Source organism: Onychostoma macrolepis, chromosome 22 (genome assembly GCF_012432095.1).
Source record: "Onychostoma macrolepis isolate SWU-2019 chromosome 22, ASM1243209v1, whole genome shotgun sequence".
NCBI classification, from domain to species: Eukaryota; Metazoa; Chordata; class Actinopteri; order Cypriniformes; family Cyprinidae; genus Onychostoma; species Onychostoma macrolepis.
This window is the reverse complement of record NC_081176.1, coordinates 34,469,391-34,487,601: the sequence shown is the minus strand read 5'-3', so window position 1 is coordinate 34,487,601 and position 18,211 is coordinate 34,469,391. Positions and strand designations below refer to the sequence as shown.

General features: G+C 37.8%; 2 protein-coding genes across 10 annotated transcripts in view; one reads left to right on the top strand and one right to left on the bottom strand.

Moving 5' to 3' along the window:
- The first annotated feature begins 1,196 nt into the window (after positions 1 to 1,196).
- LOC131530792 (GTPase IMAP family member 8-like) overlaps positions 1,197 to 18,211 on the top strand; it is a 96,707-nt gene continuing 79,692 nt past the window's right edge. Inside the window, exons 1-7 of one of the 9 annotated variants that reach the window (XM_058761252.1) lie at positions 1,197 to 2,826; positions 3,003 to 3,059; positions 3,150 to 3,732; positions 3,992 to 4,831; positions 4,925 to 4,982; positions 5,297 to 5,358; positions 6,641 to 8,276. In XM_058761252.1, coding sequence (XP_058617235.1) covers positions 3,174 to 3,732; positions 3,992 to 4,458 — 1,026 coding nt within the window. In that variant the 5' untranslated portion in view covers positions 1,197 to 2,826; positions 3,003 to 3,059; positions 3,150 to 3,173 and the 3' untranslated portion in view covers positions 4,459 to 4,831; positions 4,925 to 4,982; positions 5,297 to 5,358; positions 6,641 to 8,276. Of the gene's footprint in view, positions 2,827 to 3,002; positions 3,060 to 3,149; positions 3,733 to 3,991; positions 4,832 to 4,919; positions 4,983 to 5,296; positions 5,359 to 6,640; positions 8,277 to 18,211 lie in introns of those variants that run through there. The other 8 variants (XM_058761249.1, XM_058761250.1, XM_058761251.1 and 5 more) reach the window with 8 other exon arrangements.
- The window catches only part of LOC131530785 (uncharacterized), a 59,210-nt gene continuing 50,770 nt past the window's right edge, over positions 9,772 to 18,211 (bottom strand). Inside the window, exon 7 of the mRNA XM_058761237.1 lies at positions 9,772 to 12,728. Coding sequence (XP_058617220.1) covers positions 12,622 to 12,728 — 107 coding nt within the window. The 3' untranslated portion in view covers positions 9,772 to 12,621. The remainder of the gene's footprint in view (positions 12,729 to 18,211) is intronic.

The following is an 18,211-nucleotide window of genomic DNA, read 5'->3' as shown; positions in this document are numbered from 1 at the left end:
AGTACTGTTACATTGCTGAAATAATACTCAATTACAAGTAAAAGTACTGGTGTAAAACAGTACTTAAGTAAAAGTACAAATTACTCTTCTCAAAAACTACTCAGAGTACTAGTTATTTTTGGCCGGCGATATTAATGATTTTCGTATTCATTCATATCAAAGATCTATGTGGATAATAGCTGCTTTGAACAAAACCCACTTTTAACTTATTAGCAAAGTACGTGAATTAGTGGTCATGAGACAGTTATTTCTAACTTCAATACCTTGAAAAATATCAATAGTAAGGTCCCCATGAACCGGAAGTCGCAACTGACTTCAGTGTTGTGATGTATTTTCAAGTGAATATTGAATAAAGGGCGGGGTTTTATTGTGGCACACCTCCTCTCCACCTCTTGCTCAGAGCAGATTCACGGTTGGATAGGAGTGGTTAAGAATATCTGCTTGTTACGACTGACAACACGCTTCACCACTTCTGGGTCCTAACGCTCTGCCAGACGTCCCAAGAAAACACCAAACTCTGCTAATATACACCCACGATCTCATGTAATACTGAAAAATTATAACCCGAACCTTTATCTCCATACTGAAATCCCAGATGGCCAGACAGTGATTCAGCTAAAATATTAGTGTCTGGGACACTGTGAGCACAGAGACTGTAGTGTGCACTGCAAATTTTGTATAAGCTTAGCTTATATATGTAGTATTAAATAGTGCTCATAAATGGCGGTTGAGATAGCATTCTCAGATGAAATGAGTAGAGGCTTGGACCCGGAAACAGCAATCCTTACGTCATACTTAAGAGGATTCTCCCCAAGCCTTCAAACTGACGTCATCAGAGCGAGACGCCATTCCGAGCAGAAGCAAATTTTCAGTTTTTGATTAAAGATTACGACGGCAGACTTTTTTTTTTTTTTTCGGGGTACTGACTTGCACAGTTTAATTGTTCACCACAAGACTAGTAATGTGCACTAAAAAAGTAAGTAGGGTTGTTTTTTGATTTCATGACGACTTTATAGTTTTCAATACCATTGGCAAAACTATTACTGTATACTGCCATAGGTATTGTAACATCATATTTTTTTTGTTCATCCATTTTTTTCAAGGCAATCATTATGTCAAGCTTTGAGTGGTTTAATCCAAGTCTTCTAAAAAGACACGTTCACTTTAACATTTTCAAATAGATACACATATAAACAGTGATCAATTACCATTACAAAAATCTCAATCTTAAACATTTGCTCATTCTGTGTATTCGTGTCTTTAAAATAGGGTAACTTTGTTGCAAATGCAAGCTTGATTTCAAATTTGATTTCAAACTGAATTGAATTTACAGAAAAAAGGCAAATACACAGTCAGTAATAAAATTATAAAACAAATGACCACAATTCATTTGAGGTATTCAAAATATGACAAGACACAATTTTTATAAGCAGTGTTTTAAGAGCCATATATGTTATTTATTTAGATAAAAGGAACATCAGATGGCTTTGATCTGTAATGTCTGTACAATGATGCAGTTACACAGACTAGGATATTTATATGAACAAATCATACAAATATCCCATTCCGAAACATTTCTAGCATAAACTTACATTGTAAAGAAATTAAAGATCCATCTTTGATTGTTGAAAGACTTTCTGGTGCATTTCACTTACAGCCAATAAAATTTCCAGTAGCATTTCCATCGGTCAGGCGTGGATCTATTCTGAATGGTTGATAACCTTTCACAAAGTTTAATCCAGGAGCAAAAATAAATCATTTCTACTTTAAAAGCACGGAGAGATCGCGATTGCACAGTCTGCACACAAGCAATATCGGAGTGAGAGGACAAGCAGTTCATGTGTATAAGTTAGGACTATGCACATGACTGTGTTCTCATGTTACAATAAAGCGCTCGCCACATTTGCGTGGAAATGATTACAATTATCCGGAATACCTGCAATCCCGCGCGTGGACATTCAGACTCTGTATTGCTGGATGCTGTCGGAGAGGAGAGAGACGCAGCGTGTATCGGTGTATAGACGGTAGATACTGTGGAGAATGAGTAATGGAACCGTATCAGATATTTCAGTATCGGTATCAAAATATAGATATTTAGGATAACACTACCATGTCGTTTGTTTCTCCAATCTTTGACTCCATAGTTACGCTGAGCTCCCTCACTGTCCGATCAGCTCTTCAAAACCTGCTGCTTTTCCCGCGGTTCAGATATCAGGGCTTTTATTGGTCCGTTTATGATGGGATATCTTTATTGGCTACTGAAGTGCCGACAAAGGTTTGAATATCAATTCAAATTTGTGGGCGTACTCAGTAACGAACTATGATTTAAAAGTAACGAAGTAGATTATTTAGCAAAATTTGTAATGAAGTACAAGTAAAAGTACAGCTTTAAAAATATACTCAAAAAAGTACAAGTACCCGAAAAAACTACTTAATTACAGTAACGTGAGTAGTTGTAACTCGTTACCTCCACCACTGATGTTTGATCGCAAATCATTAGTGTTTAAGAATTAAAGCATGGTAGTCAGATTTAATCACCCTGAAGCGAAAGCAAGAGCACCCTCAGTTGATACTGATATCATATTATTGGTGAAATACTCTGCATTGTGTTGTTTTTTCCGTGACAGGAGACGAGAGAGAGGGAGAATACACAGCTGGTATCATATCAGTGTATTTCTACTGCAGAAGAGGAGTGTTGGAAACATTTCAGAGACATGCTGAAATATCAGTGTTGTTCTCATCACTGCAGCTTAGCCTAAGCACCCAGACATCCAGGTCCTTCAGAGCAGAGCGTGCGTGTAAGCTTCGAAAGCATCATTAATCCAGGTACTCTCTCAAACTGGTTTCGATTTAAGGATGACTCAAATTCACAAAAACGCTTATAAGTGGACATGACACTCAGCTTTACAGAGACTAGATGACAGAAAACACATCCTGATCCTGTTTGTTGTGAGCGTACACAAATAAAATGACAGTTTTTAATGTATTACTCTTATCTGCAGATGAGAAAAGGAAGACAGTTTGTTAACAGTTTGTGAGTCACTGTCTGTGATTAACAGGTAAGCAGTGGGATTCATCTGCTGTGTCAGGTGTAAGACCGCACCATCTGCTGACCAACACAACTGTGTGTGTACATTTCTGTCTTGCAGCACTTTTCAGGCTACATATCAATAATGGCAGAAATGATCAGAGGTTTGAACCTGGTGTTACTGGGAAGAACAGGAATTGGGAAAAGTGCTTCAGGAAACACAATACTGGGACGAGAAGCTTTCAAATCAAAGAAGAGCTCTGCTTCAGTCACACGAGACGTAGCTGTGGAGTCTGGGATTGTCTGTGGACGATGGCTCACTGTTTATGACACACCAGGACTGTTTAACACAGAGATGAGTGATCATGAGATTCAGTATAAACTTCATGAGACTCTTCAGAGATGTGATTCAGGTCTCTGTGTGTTTCTGCTGGTGATCAAAGCTGACAGATTCACTGGGAAAGAGAGGAAGACTGTGGAGAAGATTGAACAGCTGCTGGGAGACGAGCGCCTGAAGAAAACCTGGATCCTCTTCACCGGAGGAGACGAACTGGAGGAAGAAAACACGACTATAGAAGAATATATTAATCTGTCTGAGCCACTGAAGAAAGTCGTTCAGAAATATGATCAGAGATACCACGTGTTCAACAACAAGACGAGAGGACCGAGTGAACAAGTGAGACTGCTGCTTGAAAAAATAAAAGGTGAGTGTTATTAAATTCATATATTAAAATGTTCCAGAAACTTTTTAGTTGAATAGTGGATTACATTTATTATGATCTGTTTTTGTTTTTTTTTCTTCATTGAATGACTCTTGAGTTTTGTATATAACTAGACAGCTACACAAGCCAAACTTGCAGTTAATTTAAATCTGTTGAACATCATGTGTTGGCATATAGTGAGTGAATTATTGATCTTTAGACTCAAGTTTATTCTTTTATTTTTTATTTTGTCCTGAACCAGATGCTCCTGCTGACAGTCTCTCATCCAGACGGCTTGTTCTTCTGGGTGAAAGTGGAGTTGGGAAGAGTGCAGCTGGAAACACAATCCTGGGACAGAGAGAGTTTATATCTGTGATGAGAATGAGTTCAGTAACCAGTGAATGTTCAGAAGCTCACGTCACTGTTTCAGGCAGATCTGAGACAGTGGAGAGACTCAGAGCAGCGAGACGACAGAGATATGAAGAGAACAGAAAACGACGAGAGATTGAGAGAATGATGATGGAGGAGGAGGAGGATAGGAAACGACGAGAGGAGATTGAGAGAGTCAGAGCTGCGAGACAGAGATATGAAGAGAATAGAAAACGACGAGAGATTGAGAGAATGAAAGAGTTTGAGAGAGTCAGAGCTGCGAGACAGAGAGAGGAAGAGAATAGAAAACAACAAGAGGAGTTGGAGAGAAGACAAAAAGAGACCTGTGTCTGTAGTTGATGCTCCTGGATTCTTCAACACTTCCATTAACAGCTGATGGATTAATGTCAGAATGTTTCACTTCTGGTCTACAAGCTTTTCTTGTGAAAGCAGACAGAAGAGAAAAGCACAGCAGAGGAGTTCTGCATCACTTATCTTTCTGTGGAGCTGAGGATGCAGCTGACACACTGGAGACAGAGATGAAGAATAAAAACAACAAGAGAAGGGATGAACAGCACAGAAAAATATAGTGACGCTGAAAAAAGAAGTAGGAGCAGAGCAGTGAGAGAGCTGCTACACACTTTATTATCATCTGTGTCCTCCAGCTGAAGATCTCAAGAGCAATACAGAATAAAACACAGCAGAACAGCTTCATCCAGCGGCTGAGACTCAGGTATCAACACGCAGACTGAATATATTAAACTAATACTTCATTCTAGCAGTTGTTAATTAAAGTCAGTTGCTGAACTGTCTCCACACAGAGCAGAATCTGCAGGTCTTCACCGTCACTATCAGAGCTGTTCTGGGTTCATGATGCAGAAGAGGTGAGGTCTTACTACTTTTCCTCTTTTTCATGTTCTGCTATTGTTAATGCATTAACTATCTTCTCAAGCAGTCTTTTATCAGTTTCCATGCTTTCAGACGTCTATTTGACCTTCTTCTCTCCTGCTCATGTTAATTAACTCTGGTGTCGCTTTGCTTCTCTTACTGTTCATTATGATCACCGTCATCGTTCTCATTTTATGATAAAGCATCTAATGCATTTCCTGCGTTAAAGCACAAAAAACATTTAACGTCACTCATTTGCTTCAGTAAATGCTACTTGTTTATGTCTAAAATCAGTGTAATATATTTTCAGGCAGAACTATAGTGTGCAGAAGGTGAGAGGAAACATACGCACATCTCAAGCTAAAATAAGATGTAAGTTTCTACTATATCATTATGATATATTTAAAGAGATCGTTCAAACAACCAACAGTTTCTGGTCCCCATCGACTCCCATTGTATTTTTGATTTATATATATTTTTCCTACTATGGAAGTCCATGGGGCTTAGCAGCTGTTTAATTACCAATATTCTTAAATATTTATTTTTGAAAATGTTTGATTGCGATCACAAGTGAACTGATCACTGATAGTTTACTGTTCAAGGGGGACATAACACACACAGTTTCTGCCAATCTCATGTGAATCTTGAGTATGTACTGCATCCTTCATATCTCTGAAGAGTCTTTAGTCGTATCAGATTTATCAAAGACAGATACAGCTGTATTGATTCTTTCTGAAAACATGGTATACTGCATAAAATTTGAAATTGCGCAAATGGCCTTAAGCTATTACCTAAATAAACTGCGAAAAGATTGTTTTCTAAACCATCATGGACGGACTGGTCCTGAGCGGCTCATGTGTCGGACAGTTAAAAGCGTTCAAATGATTCAATTTCCATTTAGAAACGCAACATTTGTCATTAGAAACGATTATAAATCTGTTGTTTTTTACAAAGAGAAGTTTCAGTGTCACATGATCTTCAGAAATCATTCTAATATGCTGATTTGCTGCTCAAGAAACATTTCTGATTATTATCAATGTTGGAAACAGTTTTGCTGCTTAATACTTGTGGAAACAATGATAGCACTCAAACATTTGTATAAGATTTAAAAACGAGAGAAATTAATCATTTTATTCATCATGCATGAAAGTGATAAAAAGCGAGTGAAGACATTTACAATGATTTCTATTTAATAAATGCATTTACAAATTTAATTAATATTTGATAAATGCAAATAAATGCTGTTCATTAAACTTGATATTTATCAAAAAATCCTGAAAAATAGTGTATCACCATTTCCACACAAAATATGAAGCAGCAAAATTGTTTTAAACATTGATAATGTTTCTTGAGAGAGTAATGATTTCTGAAAGATCATGTGACACTGAAGACTGGAGTAATGAAGAAAATTCTGCTTTGCATCACAGGAATAACATTTTATATATTAAAATTGAAAACTTAAAAAAAAGTTGCTATACAATACAATATTGCTGTTTTTTAAACTTTATTTTGATCAAATAAATTCAGCCTTGATGAGCAGAAGATATTTATTTCAAAATCATTAATAATTGTTATTGAAATTGTAATTGACACTCCCCATAACACATGATGTACTCGTTATATTTGTCTGTTTCTTTCTTATTCTGTTTCTCAGTCCGTGTCCGATCAGATGGTGGGTCGGCGCCGGGAGGTGACGTCTGCAGCCCTGATCGTCAGCGGAGACCAGGACACCCAGATGACCCCCAGAGATATATCCCTAGATATATCAACCAAAAATAACAAAATAACTAAAATATAATAAAATACCTAACTACATAATACTACTATTGTTAGAAATTGCAACAAAATTAAAATAGAAATATAAACTTTTGAACTGCGGGTTTCGTCTGGTCAGAGGAGAACTGACCCCCGACTGAGTCTGGTTTCTCCCAAGGTTTTTTTCTCCATTCTGTCTCGGAGGGAGTTTTGGTTCCTTGCCGCTGTCACCTCTGGCTTGCTCAGTTGGGGACACTTAATTTCTAGCGATTATCGCCGATTTGATTGCACAGATACTATTTAAACTAAACTGAGCTAGACAATGACATCTCTGAATTCAATAATGAAATGCCTTTAACTGAAAATTGAGTGTTTAATCTTATCATTATACATTACTGACACTCTGTCCTCCAATTTGATGCTGTTAAGTGCTTTGACACAATCTGTATTGTAAAAGCGCTATATAAATAAAGGTGACTTGACTTGACTTGACTTTCAAGTCACAAACGAGTCTCGAGTCAAATCCCAAGTCCTCAAAGAGGTAAAGTTAATGAGATAATTAAGAGACTAATTAAATGATGATTGTGCATTAGTGATGAACACCTGCTGTTATTGAGAATCACAGAGGATCAGATGTTGATGTTTTATTGGTTAAAATGATGCCACCATCATGGAGATCAGTGTTTGTTTAGTTGGGCTCTTGACCCGTGACTCCTGCGTTAGATCTCTTTCTGTAGCAATGTGTGTGGTGTTGTGAAGTAGAGATCAGTGCTGTACAGTGAGCAGCTGTTAGTTACTTTTATATGAAGAAATAAGCGTCTTACTATGTAAAAACCTGTCTGTTCATATAAAAATATGTTATGGAATTACAAGTAACAAATATGGGTGTCATGATATAACATATTTTTAATACGACTGCCTTTATATTTAATGTGAATAAAAACATTGTAAGTTAGGCATAACATTTGCATTGTACAGAAAGAGATCAAAGAACATTTACATTATCAAAGCAGTCGTTCTTGAGAAGTGGGACAAAACAGGGTGCATCATGAAGGTGTCCGTCTTTGGTATATTGGCTGATGTTCAGCTATTACAGAACTGCAAAAAATTCATATTAAACAAATGTCAACGTAATGCTTTAATATTGGGGGGAAAAAAAAGAACTATCTCACTCAGGCTTTTAGACATGAACACTTATCATACAATCCTCAACAGTGGTGACAATAATTATTCATGCTGCAGTGCATGATGGGAGTTTTTACTATGGTGTTACCCAGCATGCATGGTGGCATCATTTTAACCAATACAACATCAACATCTGATCCTCTGTGATTCTCAATAACAGCAGGTGTTCATCACTAATGCACAATCATCATTTAATTAGTCTCTTAATTATCTCATTAACTTTAACTCTTTGAGGACTTGGGATTTGACTCGAGACTCGTTTGTGTCTTGAAAGGAATGACTTGGTTCCTCCTCTGGTGAAATCAGCTGCTGAGTTCATGGGTGGAATAAACACATGGCAGGACTTTTACTTTCTGACCCCTGGACTTTACACCTCTGTCTGTAATATATCTGCTTGTTTTACACTCTTTGACCACCAGGTGGTATTGTGAGCAAATGAAGCCTCCAGAAATTAACCCTTTTGTGAACCACTTGGCTGAAAAGCTTAAAGCTTCATGAGGTTTCATCTGCCCATCACCAATACAGAAGTAAAAGTGCATCTCAATAAATTAGAATGCCGTGAAAAAGTAATTTTTTTCTTGTAAGTTATTTCAAAAAGTGAAACTTTAATATATTTTAGATTCATTACATGTAAAGTAAAACATTTCAAAAGTTTTTTTTTTTGTTTTAATTTTGATGATTAGAGCTTACAGCTCATGAAAGTCAAAAATCAGTATCTCAAAATATTAGAATATTTACATTTGAGTTTGAATAAATGACCATCCCTACAGTATAAATTCTGGGTATCTCTTGTTCTTTGAAACCACAATAATGGGGAAGACTGCTGACTTGACAATGATCCAGAAGACGAACATTGACGCCCTCCACAAAGAGGGTAAGTCACAGAGGGTCATTACTGAAAGGTGTGGCTGCAGAGTGCTGTATCAAAGCATATTAAATGCAAAGTTGACTGGAAGGAAGAATTTGGGTAGGGAAAGGTGCACAAGCAACAGGGATGACCGCAAGCTTGAGAATACTGTCAAGCAAAGCTGATTCAAACACTTGTGAGAGCTTCACAAGGAGAGAACTGAAGCTGGAGTCAGTGCATCAAGCGTCACCACGCTCAGACGTCTTCAGGAAAAGGGCTACCAAGTCACTTCTGAACCAGAGACAACGTCAGAAGCGTCTTACCTGGGCTGTGGAGAAAAAGAACTGGACTGTTGCTCAGTGGTCCAAAGTCCTCTTTTCAGATGAAAGTAAATTTTACATTTCATTTGGAAATCAAGGTCCCAGAGTCTGAAGGAAGAGTGGAGAGGCACAGAATCCATGTTGCTTGAAGTCCAGTGTGAAGTTTCCACAGTCAGTGATGATTTGGGCGGCCATGTCATCTGCTGGTGTCGGTCCACTGTGTTTTCTGAAGTCCACAGTCAACGCAGCCATCTACCAGGAAATTTTAGAGCACTTCATGCTTCCTTCTGTTGACAAGCTTTATGGAGATGCTGATTTCATTTTCCAGCAGGACTTGGCACCTGCCCACACTGCCAAAGGTACCAAAAGCTGGTTCAATGACCATAGTGTTACTGTGCTTGATTGGCCAGCAAACTCGCCTGACCTGAACCCCAGAGAGAATCTGTGGAAGATGAGAGACACCAGACCCAACAATGCAGATGAGCTGAAGGCCACTATCAGAGCAACCTGGGCTCTCATAACACCTGAGCAGTGCCACAGACTGATCGACTCCATGCCACGCCGCATTGCTGCAGTAATTCAGGCAAAAGGAGCCCCAACTAAGTATTGAGTACATATACAGTAAATGAACATACTTTCCAGAAAATCATCACAATTAAAAGAACCAAAGACTTAAACTACTTCTGTGTGCATTGAATTTATTTAATACACGAGTTTCACAATTTGAGTTGAATTACTGAAATGAACTTTTCCACGACATTCTAATTTATTGAGATGCACCTGTATATTCATATGGGTCTTTCATCGAGTTTTCTACACTTCTGCTGCCATCTAGTGCTCAAAAACATGAAGAACATCTACAGAGCTGTTTTAGCAGAAAAATACAGCACATTGAATCACAACTTTAAGAAAAAAAGTCTAATTGTATTTCTTTTACTTTTCTTGAACTTTAATTCAGCTTCAATAACATGCCTCAATTCACCTGACCATAAAACCATTATTATTATTATTATTATGTACTTTTCTTCCATTGCCATGTTCAGCTAGTTGAACAATATCTGATTTTCTGTCACATTTCATCTCCGGTTGTTTATTACATTTACATTTACATTTAGTCATTTTGCAGACGCTTTTATCCAAAGCGACTTACAATTTGGGGAACACATGAAGCGATTCATCTTGAAGAGGCAATCCGACAAAGGAAGTGCTTGTAACACCAAGTCTCAGGCATTGTTTAAATAAGTACAAGCTAGCAAGGGAAGGAATAAGTAAGGAGAAAGATTTTTTTTTTTTTTTATGTGTAGGTTGAAGTCAAGTAGTGTCGAAAGAGATGAGTTTTCAGCTGTTGCTTGAAGATTGACAGGGATCCAGCACTCCAAATATGGGTGGGAAGATCATTCCACCAGCCAGGAATGGTGAACGAGAATGTTCTGGAGAGTGATTTTGAGCCTCTTTGTGATGGTACCACGAGGCGTCGCTCACTAGCAGATCTCAGACTTCTGGAGGGGATGTAGATTATTAATAGTGAGTGCATGTAGGCGGGTGCTGAGCCTGTGGTTGTTCTATATGCAAGCATCAGTGTCTTGAACTTGATGCGAGCTGCGATTGGTAGCCAATGCAATGAGATAAAGAGAGGTGTAACATGGGCTCTTTTGGGTTCCTTGAAGACCAGTCGTGCCGCCGCATTCTGAATCATTTGTAGAGGTTTGACTGTGTTTGATGGAAGTCCAGCCAGAAGAGCATTGCAATAGTCCAGCCTAGAAATGACAAGGGCCTGGACAAGAAGTTGTGCAGCATGCTCCGTCAGAAAGGGCCTGATCTTTCTGATGTTGTGTAGTGCAAACCTGCAAGATCGAGCAGTCTTTGCAATGTGGTCTTTGAAGGTCAGCTGGTCATCAAAGATTACACCAAGATTTCTGATCGTTTATTATGACCAACACAACTACAGGATCATTTTCATTTTTACTGTGATTGTTTTTTTTTCTGTGTAAGAATTGATTGTGTACATACAGTATGAAGCAATGCACATTTGACCTTTTTATTATTTATTGAGATTACCGTATTGTCCCGAATATAAGACGACCCTGATTATAAGATTCACCCCCTTTTTCCAGATGTACCTGTTGGAAAAAGGCTTTTTGAAAACCAAATCTTGTTCTTTTTTTTTCTCTCTCTGTAAAACACATTTATTCTTAAATTATTTTCATATTGCATATTTTTCCAATTTTAATTTTTGTTTTGAAAGTATGGTAAATACTGGTAAAATGTTCCAACAATGACATTGGAACATTTTGATATACCATTGAAATAACAGGTAGCCCATCTGAATTATACAACAATTAGGCTATCAATCTCATAGTAGCCTACCAAAATGTTATTATCAGTAGACGTGAAATCTTATTGTAGTCTTCAAATCTGGGTACTGTCTTATGTTTTAAAATCACTTACAGAGGAAGTTTGTTCCCATCGGACTAACATACAGTCATGATCATGCTGCTGTAAGCTTTTCTTTTTCATTTGTTTTCATTCGCGATCTTTACAACACACATTACATATTTCATGGCACACTCGTTTTATGCGTTTTTGGCGCCACCTATTGTTGTGGGTGTATTATTGACATGTCAAAGTCTAGACCAGGGCTCCTCAAATCTGGACCTCGAGATCCACTTTCCTACAGAGTTTAGCTGTAACCCTAATCAAACACACCTGAGCATGCTAATCAATGTCTTCAGGATCATTAGAAAATCACAGACAGGTGAGTTTGATCAGTGTTGGAGCTAAACTCTGCAGTGGATTGGACCTCCAGGATAAGATCTGAGGAACCCTGGTCTAGACCCTGAATATAAGACGAACGCGTTTTTTCAGATGTATTTCCAAGGAAAAAACATCGTCTTATATTCGGGTCAATACGGTATATAACTCATTCAAACGTGTATATATATATATATATATATGTATAGGTATATTGTTTATGCGTTGCATGTTTAAACAGTTGTTAGGAAGCAAAAGCAGTATCAGTGTTTGTCCACCAGACGACAGAAATGATCAGATATAAGATCATCGCATATCAGTATCTCACATCAATATTATTCAACACAAAGCTCGTGTATCATATCACTACTAGAACTGAACAAAGGTGTTTTTCCATCTGTTTTGCTACAAGTGCAATAAGGCTATTTGAAGAGCTTCAGCTTGAATACAAAGGCACTATACACACACGAAGGAGAAGATCATGTGATCTCAGATTTGGAGACACACTGTAATCATAAACATTAAACTGGTGTTAATGATATAAAATCAGCACATGCAGTGGTTAGAGAAATACAGCTGCGGTAAAACATCTTATAAAAAGCACTTTCTGACCCTCACTGTCTCCAGTCACACAGAATCAGATCTGTGAGAGTCAGACTGATAACAACAGGTTCTCTGGACGGAGTCTGGAGGCTCATTAAAGCAGAAGCATGTTTGTGTTGGAGCTGGAGCGGATGATGTCAGAGTGATTGACAGGAGTGGGCGGGGCTTATGTTGTTAAACTGAACTCTTCTTCTCCTGCTCTTTCACTCCATCAGGAACTTGTTTACCCAGCAGCGGTATCTTTACCAACGCTGATTTATTCACTGGCTTTCCTGAGGAACCTGAAGAAAAACACAGAGACAATGATGAATTAAAAACAGAGAAGATGCATTTATATCTATTCAAGCACTTTTCTCACAAATGAAAATGACATTTATTATATTTGTGAACTCAGTCATGCTTCTACTAGAAGATACAAACTGAAATGTAACGTTCAATTGGATATTTAACGCTCCTATCTTGGATCTTTACAGCATTAAAAGCATTTCTCTCAGGACAGCTGCTGTTTAATTCACTTACAGTTATTTGTTTGGAAACTGAATGAAGCCAAATCACACACACATCAGATCATGATATTGTAAAGTTAAAAATAATCTCTGAAGATCTCAGCAGAGGATGATTAAACAACTCCACAAACAGCATCACCAGCTTCACACGTTACTAACCAGACTGACTTTATTTCTGTCAGACGTCTAGAGAAGCTCTTATTGAGAATTATCATGAGCATTAACAGAGGTTTAGATGTTGATATTTGTTTCATGCGAAGTCACCGTTGTGGTGGGCAGTGTTTGCTTTAGTTGGGATCTTGGTCCTCATAATTCCTGCGTTAGCTTTTTTTTTGGCTGCTGTAGCTATGTTTGAGAAACACAATTGCTGCTGCAAAGAAGGTCAAACTAAAGTGAGATCAGGTGTTATCAGCTCTTTGTTGATGTTAAAATCATCACGAATTAAGCATCTGATGTTGTGTTTTTAGTTTGGCATTCATAGCCACTAAACCATGTGAATCTGCAGTAAAGGTACCAACAGCATTGAATTAATCACTTATTCTGAAGACGAACAAAATGTATGCGCGTGAGATAATGTGAGTAAACACATCATGTAGTCACACACAGACATTAAGATTTTGCACTTGAATCACAACAACGGTGACAATCAAAACAAACAAAGCTTCATGCTGCAATGCATGATGGGTGGCTTCATAGTATAAACTCTTCCTTAATTCCCAATCTTCGTTGTTGTGATTCATGTGCAAAATCTTGATGTCTGTGTGACTACATGATGCACTTTCAAAATACTGTGTACATGCTTTTTATCCATAAGTATAAACACAGTTAAAACACAACCTCAAATGCTCATTTTGTTATGATTGTCATCATTAACAGAAAAAAAGTTTATTTCAGTTTTCTCCGACACAACAATAGCGTTTTACAAACACATAGCTACAGCAGTCAAAGAAAAGCTAACAAGAATTATGAGTACCAAGCAAACAATGCCCACCACAACGGTGACTTCAAATGAAATAAATATCTAAACATCTAAACCTCTGTTAATGCTCATGATAATTCTCAATAAGATCTTCTGTAGATGTCTGACAGAAATAAAGTCAGTCTGGTTATTAATAAGTGAAGCTGGAGATGCTGTTTGTGGAGTTGTTTAATCCTCCTCTGCTGAGATCTTCAGAGATTTAATGTCTCTTATTTTCAGTTGATTTGACCAAATGCTCAATCGTTATGTGATCATTTAATTATCTCATAAACTTGATGCTGTTTCAGTGAAGATTATTTTATTTTCATGATATTTGGACGGACACAGTGTCTGTGAGTTGCTGTGCAACTACAAATGGAAATTACATTGAAATAACATGAGTTTAAATCTAATGCATCCTGAGAGTGTTTATTTGGTCCAGACACAGTATAAATTGTGTCTAAATGAACCTTAAATGATGTTAAAAATATGTTTACTGACCACATTTGAACTAGTTTTTAACCTTGTACAGAGGTTCACTGAACGTCTATATCGGACGAGCAGAACACGTCAAAAACAGACGTCATAAAAACTTTCATTCTGGCTCCTCAGGAGTTCTTCAGGAGACTTCTTTTGGACGTAACTTTGCCCAGTGGGTTAGGACAATACCCACTATTAATTAATATTCAAAAGAGAGCTGTGAAATTCCACCAACACCTGAAATGCAGGTATCCGAGCTCTTACCAGGCTGAAGCCTAGCCTGACTACGTCAGACTTCATACTTCTGCTCAATTTCAGTTGGCTTCTGTACTCAGTCTGATATAGCAGACCATCTCCCAGTTTATCTCCGGCTCCGCAGCAGCCGGCCAACCAACAAACAGAGGGCGGGCTGAGAGCCGTGACGTAGACGCTAAGCGCCGAGTTTAAGATTGTAGTTTAGTTTAGGGAAATATAAAACGACAGCGGACATGGAGACACGGGATGCTATTCGCTCTGTTGTAGAGAATATTCCCCGCATTTGCCAACCGAAGCCTGAACAAGAAGAGTGTTTGGTTCACATTTTCAATGGAGGTGATGTTGTGGCTCTACTCCCGACAGGTTTTGGGAAAAGTTTAATTTATCAACTGTTACCGATCGTCAGCGAGAAACTGGGGAGGCCAAAGTCCGGCAAGGCGATAATTGTGGATGCGTAGATTTACTTCACATAATCTGCAAAAGTCGTTCACAGCCATCTTCACTCCGGTATTTCGCTCGATGGCTTTGTTTTCGCCGCATACCTGTGTTTACAGCGGAAGTTCGAGGCGGCTGAGCCGGCGCATAACATACGTCATAACCAACCGTTATGTGATTGGCTTACGGGCACACCAATGATTTTAAACTTCAGGCAAGCACCCGCCCACGAGAAAGTAAACGCTTGTCAATTATGCCCTTCCAGACTCTGTCTACGAAGCAAAGCGAAGTAGCAGAGTTCGGTATTACCAGGCTGAAGCCCTGCAGTGGCAGGAGCAGAACCTGCAGAAGAGCGCACTTTTACAGCTGGTACTCACACTACACCCAAACCAGCACAGCACAGTCCGGCCCGACCAACTCACACAGCTACACAAACAAAACTACACTGCTGATTGACTGTTGTCCTGTGGATTGTCGTGCCAGAGAGAGATATTCTGAGTTTATGCCATGGTCTGTCTGAATACTGGATTCTGATTGGCTGGCAGGTGTTGATTAAATTCGTTGAACTGCACAGGTAGTTCCAGGTCAGTTTAATCACGTTCTATAGACCCTTTTTTGCAACGACGTCACGATTACGTCACCGAGCTAGCTGGAGGCAAAACAAAGGGAAAACTGGAGGCGGCCCATTCAAACCAGCGCAGATTCAGCTACATGAGGAGCTTAAAATATCATCTTGTTGTGATGTTGGGTGCAAGAATCGATGTAGTACAGGCTCCAATTTGAAATTTTAACGCATACCTGCTGCCACTCCCAGACAAAAAACCAACGACAGCTGTGGTTAAACGAGATAAAACGAGCGGACTGGACAGAAACGATCGTCAAAAATGCTCGTGTTTGCAGCGCACACTTCTTAACAACAAGACAATACTTTATTTAACCTTTTCTGATATGGATTATGGTTTGTGTTACGTGTCTAAAGATTTCTTATGCATCTCACAACTATGAAATAATGTCTGTGTGCATGTGTAAAACAACAAACTGACGATTTATATGCGTAATCATCTGTAATTGTTGTGATTGATAGTGGCTGGACTTTCTAAGAACTTAGTAAGAAAGAATAATCAAATACAGAAAGTTCAAAATTAATTTCTGGAATTTTTATTTCTAGAAACTATTCACATCTTCCTTTAAATGTACTGTATGTAAAGTATTGTAAACTTAACTTGCATAATTTACAGGATGTATATACTTCAAAATAACTATTTGGCCATGATACATACATCTTCAAATAATATATCATCACATTGAATGTTTAACTTTTTGTATTTTGGCCCAGTTCACTCTCACGTAACGTTTAGCTGTAACAATATAGCCTGCTGAAGTTGAAATATACATCTTCATGACTAGATAGACACAGGTGAGTTTCTCTTTACTACTCGTTAGGTTTCTAACGACTCACTCAATCGGAGGTAATTACGTTAATCCTGTCAGATCGTCCATCCATGAGCATAGGGTCGGCCAATCTGACTTTGTCCGTTAAAGTTAACTTATTTAAATAACAATCATGGTCCTGCACAGTGAGTGGTGTTACATATGCAGGTAAAATCGGATTTTCTCCAGCCATTGTTAAAAACAAGGTAAACAAACTTCATAGCTAGCGTTAGTGAAGCGGTCAGTGGAGTCTTTCTGCCTCCAGCTAAGCCCGCCCACAGAAAAACCTCACATTGTTTACTAACAGAAAAAGGTCTATATTAATGCGCTTCCTATAAACATTGGTAACCATAGTAACATACAGTTACCGTTGAATAGTAATACAGATGAAAATAACCGTCATTTTTATCATTCCGGTCAAATATTGCAGCACAAATATTATTAACATCTTTAATATGTGAATGCTGGGAAATGACCATGGCATAAACGGGATAATCAACGGCTAGCTGTGCATTAAACGATCTGAATGCACTCCGCTGCGCGTCGGGTGGTTCTTCACCTCCACGTCCTGCATTCAAATCCTTTAATGCACAGCTAGCCGTTGATTATCCTCATAGTAAATCTGTTGAGTGTTTGTTTATTCTGAGATCAAATTCTGTATCTCGCTTATCTGAATATTGCCTCTTTGACTACGACTTGGATTCTGATTCTGCTTTGTGTACGCCCTGAAACTTATTTGTACATATTCTTATTACACATTTGCCAAATTAAGGGGGGTAGGGGGCTAGACGCCATTTTATTTAGGTATATTTTTCGCTTTGTTTATGGTTGAGGGAGGTAGGGAAGTTAGTCTGTATTTTGTTTTCTTTATTTTCCTTTGAGCTTATTTAGTTATCAAAAAGAAGTTTGTTTTGTTTATTGTTTTGGCCTTGTCTGCCCCTGAAGATATTCCCGTATATTAAAAAAATATAATTCTTTATTTGGCATCTCTCTGGTGTGAACAGTTTTCTTTTCCTGTTACGGCTACCCCTAGAGGTCGTAACAGTCACAATGTATCCTACATAATCTAGTTTTCAGCAGACATGAGATAAGGGTTAATGTATATCTCTATATATAGGCTTTCTTCCATGATTTCACGTGTCTACATGTTTAAGAATATATAAAAATCATACTCAGTCTCACTCGAAAGCAAACGTCTTCAGATTTACAATGTTTTAGAGTGCTGTGCATTGGAAAGTGATTTATATGATAGGCTTAATAAAAATATAATCTGTTTATTAATTAACACATGCATTATTTTAGGTGGTTAAAGGTATGAAATAATTAAAGCTTTTTATTTATTTATTTGAAAGAAGATTTAATTTATTTGATCAAAAAGACAGTAAAAACAATAATATTATGAAATATTACACTTAAAATAGTGGTTTTCTATTTAGGATATTTTAAAATGTCATTTATTTCTGTGATCAAAACTGAATTTATCATCATCATTACTCCAGTCTTCAGTGTCCCTTCAGAAATCATTTTAATGCTGCTTAATTTGCTGCTTAATTACTATCAGTAATTATTTCTGATCAATTATTAATAATGGTTTTTATTATTGGTATAATGGTTCTCAGTTAAAGAACAGCATTTATTTGAAATAGAAGTACTTTGTAATAAGTGTAAATATCTTTACTGTCACTTAAAATCAATTTAA